Genomic DNA, 11,501 nt, shown 5'->3' with positions numbered 1-11,501 from the left:
ATGACTGAACAAAAGATATGAAATAAAATGAAGGGAATTCATTTTAAACTGTAATGTACTGAGAACCAGCTTGAAGACTGAACCAGGCTGGAAGTTTGAAAAACCTGGAAAACTAAACCAAACAGAAAGACTGCAACAAACTGGGAGACTGATGCATACTGAAAGATAAACCCAGACTAGAAGACAAAGGTTAAAATACAAAGCAACTGTGGAAGACTGAATCACTGATATAAATCAGACTGCAAAACAGAACCAGTCTCGGAGACAGAATCAAACAGGAAGAGGGAAGCCCATTCAAAGACTAACCCAGAATTTAAGAACTAGTCTGGGAGAAACTCGTTGAGGCCAATGGGAAAAAAAAGCCAGTTCTAGACTTTAATAATCTACTTCGCTTTTTTAGTAAAAAAAGGAAGCAAACACAAAGCTCGTTATCTAGAGCCGGAAATCTTAAAAAAAAAAAAAAAAAAAAAAAAAATTCCCTTGTGTTTGCAAACATTTGAAAGACGTTTGATGAGTATTACCGAGTAAATTCCTTACCATTTTTCGATGAACAAAATATCATACTGATGCTTGAAAAAAAAAATGGTTGTAACTCATTTCATAAGGTACTCAGCTGACGTAAATAAACAATAAACAGAAAATGAATTAATAATTACTTGAATCTTTCACAAACAAAGCTTCGTTAATTCCATTAAAAAATGTGCACATTTAAATAAAAACAGAAAACGGTTTGCATACAGATTTTAAATAAAGAATTTTTTTTTCCTTTGCATTAAGAAAAGCTACAGGCTCGTCTTGTGTTGAGATGCAATAGTAATGAAAACAAACTGAGAAGTTAAAAGTTAACCCTAAAAAACATATCTGAAGAACAGCGAATAATCAGGCAAAACACGGGATGCAAGAGTGATCCAATCAGTGAAAGATTCACCAAGATTCAAGAACCAAAAGAGAAGGAGGAGGAGGAGAATCATTAAAAAGATTAAAGAAGAATGGCAAAGGATAGAAGTAATACAAAGTAAAACGAACAGATGCTGCGGGAAGCAGTAACAAGAAAAGGGCGAAGATTACAGGCTGATGAGGAAAAACAAAAGAGAGAGAGAGAGAGAGAGAGAGAGAGAGAGAGGAAGGGCGACACCCTCTCAGAGAGAAAAAGATCGCGCGATGCAGTCTCGGGGTACACGATCTTTAACACACTGTCAAATTCCGTCCGCTGATCGAGGCTGGCCACACAAAGGCAAGGATAGATTACTCGGCGATAGAAGACCGGCCGAACTGCATTATAAATACCCCCCCCCCTCCAATAATTACGGTTTCTCCTTCGAGAACTGACGGGGAAGGTTAAGAGGTCGCTACTTGAAGTCAGGTTATAATCGAAGACGCGTCTCCTGGCTCCTCGCACCGGAGGCATAAGGCGCAGACTGTGATTTGGCGAGATTGATGGGGATCGGTTGGCGTCCTCGCGCTTCGTGGAGGCAAACACCGTGTGTCGCCTTTACTCCTAATAGCGGAAGCTGGATGAAGCTGATTCGACGGTGATGTTATAAAACAATTTCGACAGTGATGTTATAAACAATTTCGGTTTTAGATATCAGTGAATCTAGTGAATAGTATAGCACAGTTTTTCGTAATCTGTTTGATTTAAAAAATTTATGAAGAATTACTGTAGCACTGAATGATTTTTTTGGGGGGACTTTCTTATCTTTTGAATGCGTTCTTTCCCATTATTTTCAATTGCGTGATACTCTGCAATCATTCTTGTTATTTTGATATACATCTCTGTCAATGCTCAAGATGTTATAAACCATTTCGACGGTGATGTTATACACAACTTCGATGGTGATGTTATAAACAATTTCGATGGTGATGTTATAAACAACTTCGATGGTGATGTTATAAACAATTTCAATGGTGATGTTACAAACATTTTCGACGGTGATATTATAAACAATTTCGATAATGATGTTATAAACAATTTCGACGGTGATGTTATAAACAGTTTCGACGGTGATGTTATAAGCAATTTAGACAGTGATGTTATAAACATTTTCGACGATGATGTTACAAACAGTTTCGATGGTGATGTTATAAACAGTTTCGGCGGTGATTTTATAAACAATTTCGATGGTGATGTTATAAACAATGATGTTATAAACAGTTTCGATGGTGATGTTATAAACAATTTCGACGGAGATGCCATAAACAATTTCGATGATTTTATAAAACAATTTCAACGGTGATGTTATAAACAATTTCGACGCTGACGTTATAAACAATTTCGACTGTGATGTTATAAACAATTGCGATGATGTTATAAACAATTTCAATGGTGTTGTCATGAACAATTTCTACTGTGATGTCATACACAATTTCGATGGTGATGTTATAAACGGCTTCAACGATGATGTCATAAACAATTTCTACTGCGATGTTATAAACAATTTTGACTGTGACGTTATAAACAATGTCGACAGTGATGTTGTAACAATTTCGATGATGATTTTATAAACAATTTAGACTGCGATGTTATAAATAATTTCGACGATGATGTTATAAACAATTTCGCCGGTGATGACATAAACAATTTCGATGATGATGTTAAAAACAATTTCGATGATAATGTTATAAACAGTTTCGACGGTTATGTTATAAAATACAAAATAAAATCATTCTAAGTACTATTACAATCAAAAGAAGGAAAAATGAAATATGAAAACTTGAATTCTATATAGCTGCTTGAGTATGATCATTGGTGGCTTGTAAGGTATATCCAGATCACTGAATTAGCACGACAGTCGTGCAATGACGACTTTAAAAAGGTATTCTTAACCGCCAATGTTGTTGCTTTTATAACTATTACGCTTAATCAACGTTCATTATGTAAACAACGGAGATTTCAAAAGTGCGCCATAAAATCCTCGAGAAAAATCAGGTCGCGATTTTACAGTAAAATTGTATATTGAGCATTGACAGAGATGTATATCAAAATAACAAGAATGATTGCAGAGTATCACGCAATTGAAAATAATGGGAAAGAACGCATTCAAAAGATAAGCAAAAAAAAAAAAAAAAATCATTCAGTGCTACAACAATTCTTCATAAAGTTTTTAAATCAAACAGATCACGAAAAACTATGCGCTATACTATTCACTAGATTCACTGATATCTAAAACCGAAGAGTTAGAAATGCCCGTTAAAGTTTTGCACCTTTTGTAAAAGAAGTACAGTAAATATCCATCTTGTCTCCAGATGCTTTAATCGTGCCGAGTCTCAGTAAGCGTGGAGTCAACCTTGAGTTGAAAACAAAAAAAGCAATCGCAAACAAATTAGAATATTTTTTTTTTAAATGATAATGTGGTATTTTCCCACTTCTAATAATCAAACATTTCATATGTTTTGGCTAATTGGCTCTGAAATATACAACTGCTTGTACTGTCGAGCCCTGTACTTAGGAGTCATAAAATAATAGCATCCGTTCAAATCAAGCAACATTTTTCTGTATGTTATCAGTAATTGTTTCTTTTCGAGGCATCATGCTGCGATAAAGGCCTTTTAAGTAAAGTTGCTAAATAACAACAGTGGCTTTCCTAGAATGACTTTAGCTTAAAAAAAAAACTCGCAGTACTTTATAACAATAACAACAAAATAGCTTTGAAATTCTCACGATTACATCACGAAGCGATTAAAATTAGATTAGCCAGTTTCCTTCAGTAGACGGGCTGCTGGAAAGTTGTTGGATAGATGATAGAAATCTACTTTACGCTTGACAAATTTTCAGGAGAGGATATCTCTTTGCCTCGGATTTATAGCGGTGTGTGGTTGCAATAATGGAACGTAAGCGACCAAATTCTACAGTGTTCTCACCTTAATAGTTTCGTAATAGAAAAATTCATTAAACGCCAGCCGTGATAAGTGACTCCCAGGAATAAATCCCCTGTGGGCGTCTTTGCTTCTTGGTTTTAGTTTTCTGTAAAAGAAAAAAAAAGAAAACTATTGTATCAGCTTTGTCTGTCCGTCCGCACTTTATTCTGTCTGCAGTTTTTCTGTCCGCACTTTTTCTGTCCGCCCTCAGATCTTAACAACTACAGAGGCTTGAGGGCTGCAAATTCGTAAGTTGATCATCCACTCTCCAATCATCATACATACCGAATTACAGCCATCTAGCCTCAGTAGTTTTGATTTTATGTAAGGTTAAAATTAGTCATAACCCATGCTTCTGGCAACGATATAGGATAGGCCACCACCGGGCCTTGGTTAAAGTTTCACGACCCGCGGGTCATACAGCATTATACCGAGACCACCGAAAGATAGATCTATTGTCGGTGACCTTGATTATACGCTGCAGCGGCTGTACAGAAAATTCGATTTCGCCGAAGAAACTCCGGCGCATTTTTTACTTCTTTGGTCAAGATCTTTATGCAAAAGGAGAGTAATAAGACAGTTAATAAAGCTGAATAATTTATGAAAGTTATTAGTAAATAGTGAATACATGTTTAAACGAGGTGCAAATTCGTGCCTGCTCTCTGCTGGCGTCTTCTGAATTCAGGTGGGTCGATGTGATTTCCTATCCTCCCATATTTACTTATTTACTACCTATAACCTGTCTTTCTCTGCAGGCTCATTTCCCTTTGGAGCCGTCTTGGGTTTATAATCTGTTGACTCTGTCCATGAGGGTTTTCAGCTGAAGATTTAAAGAAAGACAATGAAGAAAAGAAAAATGAAATTTGTTAAACTCTGCAGCTGGGTTACCAGCCGCTTCTAAGTACTGCTTCTGGTTCCGTGCACAATCATCGTCTCAGGTTACACTCTAAACGAACGTGCTGTACCTAAGATTAAAAGCCCCATTTTAGAAAAAGGAAATACCTGTACAAAATTATGACCCAAGTGTTTTACTACTGGATTTTGCACAGCAATTTTAAATGGGCATAAAGGAGAATGGAATATCAAATATTAATATAATAATGGTGTTTACATAGCAGCTAATTTCTTCTAATCACAACATTCCAAGACGACAATAATAATACTACCTGCCACCATTGTAGTAGGCAGTAATAGCTGAATTATTATTATTATTATTATTATTATTATTATTATTATTATTATTATTATTATTATTATTATCATGATATCCTAGATTTTAATAATAATGCACGAAGACCACTCCATACAACATATACGAACCGAAATGTTAAAATATCATCTTTCATTATACCTGAAACAAACTCAAGAGGCAGTCACTCAAGTTTGAGAGACTATTCCAGGGAATGTTAGTTGAAATTTAAATGCTTCCCTTCATTCAGCTGGAAAGCAAATAAGTCACTGAGACATACTAAGCTTTTTCCTCAAGCTCACAGCTAATTTTTTCTCACAGCACCTTTAAATGAGGAAATTTTACGCATTTTATTTCCTTTTCTAGATAGAAGAGAGATCCTAGGACAGGCTCTTTTACTACCAAAACATTTAAAGTCAAGACACTTCAATCCATTTTAAGTCTGTCTTTCCTTCACGATTGAGATTCCGAGTTCCCAAATCAGTCCAGGTTTCAAAAATCTACTGTCAAACTTATCTCCTTCCACAGTATCTTTGAAATCAAGGCTTTCAAATTTTCTTTCATTTCTTTTTGCTAGATATGAGAATTTCCATAAGAGTCCGAGCTTTTCATTTAGCCTAAAGATGATTATTACTGTCGTTTCAACTGTAGTACTGAATATAGAAATACTTTTTCGCAGATTCATTCCAACATTTTTTCATCCTTGGGGAGAAAATCTAGCCCAACTTTTTTCACAGTGGACCACCAAACGGTTATTTCAATTAACAGGTAGACTTAGATAAAACCACGAAGGAATTCTTGAAAACCTGACATATTTGAAGAATGCTAATTACTCCAGGATTTAAAAAAGGTAGTCTGGGAAATACTTTGGACGTTTGGGAGACATCCGAGGAAGATTCAATTCAAAACTTATATTAAGGAGAAATTCAAATCTTGACGTAACAATTACATACTCTATTTTGCATGAGTAGATACCGATTACATGGGTTTTGATTTGCAATTGCATTCCAGCTCACTACAGTATTAGTTATAATAACTATCCTACCAAGATCTGAGGTTACGTTAAACAATTCAACCAAAGACCATTAGGAGAGAGAGAGAGAGAGAGAGAGAGAGAGAGAGAGAGAGAGAGAGAGAGTATGACGCAAAGGGGTGGATGATCTGTCCTTCGTTAAGGTATATATCACCATAACGCAATAAAAAAAGGAAAGGCCTGGACAAGGTCATATTATTCCTTAGCGGGATGAGACCATTTATCAGATATCTCTCAACATTTTCTGTTTTTACACTCAGATCTCGCTCTTTATCTCACCCCTCCCCCAATTTTAATTGTCTGTCCTCTACCTTTGAGTCATGCTCTCTCTCTCTCTCTCTCTCTCTCTCTCTCTCTCTCTCTCTCTCTCTCTCTCTCTCTCTCTCTTCCTAGTGGTCTTTGGGTGAATTGTTTAACGTAACCTTAGATCTTCGTAGTAAAGTTGTTATAATTAACACTGCAGTGAGCTGGAGTGCAATTGCAAATCAAAACTCATATAAATTTATGTAATTTTTACATCAAAATTTTAATTCTTCCTTAAAATAAGTTTTGAATTAAAGCTTCCTCGGATGTCTCCCAAATGTCCAAGATATCTCCCAGACTACGTTTTTTAAATCCCTTAAAAGAGAGAGAGAGAGAGAGAGAGAGAGAGAGAGAGAGAGAGAGGCTGAACAAGGAGATTTAAAGATATCTTCCTTTCCACTGACCTTTCAAGCCATCTATAACCCCATTAAGCCTCCCAGGGGGTTCTCAAAGAACATCTGTCAATCACCCGGTGATTTATGGGAAGTCTTGCCAAGACTCATAAATCACATCTAAATGTTAATAAGGTAATGACACATCGACGAGCAACCGCCTTCTGCTATACAATTCACATGTATAGTGTTGACGGAGGAGAGCGCATGCGCCGTGGCGGTCAGCGGCCGGCAATAAATCAGGGCTATACTGATGATTTATCAGCGGCTCTGAAAAACCGCCGTCATAGACAAATACACGCCTCCCTACCACCCTCCCCACCTCCCATTCAAGTACTTCGCAACCCTCCTACCCCCAGGAAGTTACCGAACCCCAAGGAGGTTACCCAGCCCCACCCGCAACCCCAAAATCCAGCTCAACCCTGAGACACAGCAGTGCAGTTTGATAAACTGATATGACTCCTGGTACTTCACGCAAATATGATTTATTTTCCTCAGTAAAATGGTTCTCTGTCCCGATATCTTAGCAGAGAAGTTCCCACCACTCTCATGGAATGATAGCCTTTTGATAGAACACCATAATAGCATTAAAAATTGGGGTCCAGATAGTTTTGGGTTTTATTAAGTAAAGGTTTCTCTTGACATTGATTAATGACCCAAGACTCACTGCAGTAATTTAAAGAGAAAATTCCATGGTTTCATATGTCGTTGAAGTAAACACTTCAAGATGATACTCGCGGGAGGACATGGTTCCCTTTTCTAGACAATGCAAGACTAACCAGTGTTTCAAAATATGATTTCTAGATGACGACGCCGGAACTAGACAATACTGTGCCGCTGTCTGGTACTTCGGAATGTATTTCTACGTGCGGAGATGCCCTCTAAGCAATGTAGTATTTTCTAGTACTTTGAAAACAGTTTCAAAATGATAAGTGTGGGAAAATTGATCCTCCCTTCCAGAGCATAGCGTTCTAGAGTATTGCAGTACTAGAATATTCTCAGAGTGTATCAGACCATTTATCACAGTCACCTTCGTCATAAATGGATTAAGAAGGCCATTTAATCAAAAAGTTTTTATCAGACTTCTTAAGCTACAATATCCTATGATTGCATTTAATTTAATTTTCGATTATGGATTATAAAAATGACGGTACTGGTGTTTAACAGCGATTCAGAGTATCTTAATACGTTGCCCTTTAATAAAATATTTTTCTGTTTTATTTTTCCTTAGAAAAAGAAAATATTAAATTATGTGGGAATACGTCTCACGCTGCTACCGAATACTACTTTTCTTGGTCGTTTCGCGTTCAGCAGTTCTTTTGAAAACCCCACAACAGTTATTTCTTTGCTCACAAGTAAAGAATGATTAAAATCTCTTCGGCAGTTAATTCGCCTGTCTGTACTATTATACTTCAAGCAGCTATAGCTATAAATCCTTTTCTGAATACATAACTTCCAGGCAGAGTATACACAAGTAGAGATTTCTACTGCTAGGAGTGCCATTGTACACCGCACACAGGGGACGAACATTTAATAAGAATGCTCTCTAGGGAAAGGAAGATCCTAACTTTCCCAGCCACGCTCTCGAGGGAATGGAAATTACTAACTTTTCCAAGTATGCTCTCGAGGGAAAGGAAACTTTTAGCCTTTCCCAGCCATGTTCTCGAGGGAAAGGGAGCTCCAGAATTTTCGTCATGCTCCCGAGGGAAAGGAAGTTCTCAACTTTTCCAAGTAGGCTCTCGAGAAAAAGGAAGTGTTTATCTTTTCCAGCCATGCTCTCAAGGGAAAAGAAGCTCCTAATTTTTCCAGTCTTGCTCTCCAGAGAAAAAAAAGCTGGATTTTTCCATTCATGCTCTCGAGGGAAAAGAAGTTCTTAGTTCCAGTCGCAATCTCGAGGGGAAAAAGAGGCTCTTATCTTTTCCAGTCACGTTCTCGAAGGATAGGAGGCTCCTAACTTTTCCAGACATTCTCTCGAGGGAAAGGAAGTGTTTATCTTTTCCAGCCATGCCCTCAAGGGAAAAAAAGCTCCTAATTCCAGTCATGCTCTCCAGAGAAAGGAACCTAACTATTCCAGCCATGCTCTCAAGTGAAAAAATGCTAATTTTTCCAGTCATGCTCTCCAGAGAAAGGAAGCTGAATTTTTCCAGTCGTGCTCTCCAGGGAAAAGAAGTTCTTAGGCCCAGTCACATTCTCGAGGGAAAAAGAGGTTCCTATCTTTTCCAGACATTCTCTCGAGGGAAAGGAAGCTATTAACTTCAGTTTACATAAATGTTCTAGGGCTTTCCTCATCACCTGTTTTGAGAAATAAAGATAACTCAATCTTTTTTTCTTTTTACCTTTTGAGCAGCGATCTCATCATATTTAATTTCACTGTTCTCAAGATTCTGATGATATAAAAAGACATAAAAACATGAACAAACTCAGATTAAAATTTCTTATGAAATCGTCTCCGTGCTCAATTATTTGTTTTGCTTTATTCAGCGAGCTAATAGCCATTCATTATATTCAAAACATTTTCTTCCTTACCCTATTCCCAGAAGGCAATCATTCCTATGTTAGTTAACATAGTTATTTTATACTTATTTCTGGATTTTAAATTTTCTTTCAACTCATAAAAGAGGTACACTTCTGGGACAGTTATCAAGTAACTCCGAAGCATGCGGCACTTACGATCTTCCCATTTTATCGAATGGCCATCAATATCTGGGCGTCATTACTACACCCTGACTACTTTATTGTACACCTGCGATCTGAGGTTGACAAAAATGCAAAGAAAAATGATTCCGTAAAGACGCTACAATGATAAGTTTTTTATCTTTAATATTTTTTTTAACACGTAAAGTCTACGTTTATCCTAAATTCACTCACCATTACTGATTCATGACACTACTTACTTGCGCAGAAGAACTCAAGAAAGACCAATTTTGTAAGAGCAAATTTCCGCTTTAGTTTTAAGAAAACGCCGGCATTTGTATTGTACATCAATCACAGCTTCACTCAATACCCGTGAATCACCTTCATTTACGACGACCGAGCCGAGATGATACTAGTGTTGAGTTCAGTCTCTCACGAAATGTGACGATAATGCAGTGTCACGCGGCTGTTACGCCGGTAATAAATCTCTCGACGTGGTGTACATCCATCTCTCAAAATACATAATCCACCGAAGAACAACCATATCATTGTTTGCAAGTCAACACGGGAGGTGCAAACGCATCTGAATATATAAACGGACAGAGTGCGAGATAACACTCACACGTGACTGAACATAATTACGAGTATTGCCGTGCATCTCAGACGTGACGGCGAATACAAAGTGCCAGGAGAATAAAGTGGTAGAAAATCCTCACAGCATCGCTGTCTGGAAGGAGGAAATTGTTAAGCAAACAGACACGGGGATGGTTACCAAATGAAACAAGTTAACGGCGAGAGAAAATGCCTGCCTAATAAGGGAAAATAAAAGGCGTTTTTACACCATGCAAACTTTCTGTTTTGTTCTAATTGTTACTATAGTTATTGTTGTGATCCCTTACAGGGATTTGAATAAGGCCGCCCTTTAACTAGTGTTAAAACGATATTTATAAAAGAAAATCCCTTCCCCATCTAAGTAACATACCCCCGGATCATCTAGCACGAAAACGAACGCAGACTCTCAATTTGTAATGTGATGCAAAGAACAAGGCCGCTCCACTTAATAAGTAAATGTTCGTATTGCTTCATTAGCATCCCACGTTCATCCTGCAATGCATCGCACGTTCATGTTTGCATTTTCATTAGCAACAACACATTAAGCTCACTACTGAACAGTTCAAAGAGATCGCTGTTTTTCTTCTCTTGTTCGGGTCGGCTTAATTCCCGTGTGCCAAGTTGATGTTATTATCATCAGGTTGCATTGTGTAGCCAGTAATTAACATAATGGGCTGAAGTTGCATGAAGCTACGTTTCCTCGTTGATTAGCATTTTGATTCCATATCGATAACACCGAGACAAGGTCTACGACCTCCGCAGCTTGGCTTCCTCCTTGGAGGCTGCTGATTGGCCGGGAGAAGAAGAAGAAGAAGAAGAAGAAGAAGAAGAAGAAGAAGCGGCAACCTTCTTGGCAAAGGCGGATGGATCATAATTAGCAAACATGAAGGCACATTCCTACCGGTAAATTCTCAAACTTACTTGCTCCGATTATGGGGACCTTGAAGAGCATGAGGAAGACAAAGAGAAAAAAATGACTCCTCTCTTAAAAAAAAAAAACTTCTCTCAACGACTAAGAACAACTCCTGAAGAAGGGCGCTGCGACAACCCATTAGATGCAGACCACCGTCAGCTGCCGCTTTCCAACTGCAGCAAAGATGTGACCCCGAGGTAAGTGTCTGTGATGTCAACTGCCAGTACAGGTTGGTAATAAACACTGGTGGTCGATTCGTCAGTCGCTTCAGTCTCCCTTCAGTCAATCTTAAAAGCGTTCTGCAAGGACCATAAGGAAGAAAAAAATAAAAAAAAGAAGAAAACCTCGGTGTGCACTTCGAAGACCCCGAAACAATTTGGACCTTCAAGCATCGTCCTTCGGCGCGTACTACAAGGACTCTGAAGCAGTGTCGACGTGTCGACTGTCAAGTTAATGAGGCGATCGAGAGGGCTGCGTGACCCCAGCAATTCTGAGCATTTTACATTAAAACTTCGGCTTAAAAACAGAAGCCATCTCAGTGGTAAAAGGGTCCATAGGTCTACACTT

At 38.0% G+C, this 11,501-nt stretch overlaps 1 protein-coding gene across 1 annotated transcript; it reads left to right on the top strand.

Moving 5' to 3' along the window:
* The first annotated feature begins 1,437 nt into the window (after positions 1–1,437).
* Positions 1,438–10,895, top strand: LOC136846884 (acidic phosphoprotein-like). Its single transcript, XM_067118136.1, has 3 exons — positions 1,438–1,447; positions 1,792–2,163; positions 10,762–10,895. The coding sequence occupies exons 1-3, from the start codon at positions 1,438–1,440 to the stop codon at positions 10,893–10,895; spliced, it is 516 nt and encodes a 171-aa protein (XP_066974237.1).
* The last annotated feature ends 606 nt before the right edge of the window (positions 10,896–11,501 follow it).

The sequence above is a fragment of the Macrobrachium rosenbergii genome, chromosome 16 (assembly GCF_040412425.1).
Source record: "Macrobrachium rosenbergii isolate ZJJX-2024 chromosome 16, ASM4041242v1, whole genome shotgun sequence".
NCBI classification, from domain to species: Eukaryota; Metazoa; Arthropoda; class Malacostraca; order Decapoda; family Palaemonidae; genus Macrobrachium; species Macrobrachium rosenbergii.
Note: the sequence above shows the minus strand (reverse complement) of the source record. Positions and strands in the feature narration are given on the sequence as shown.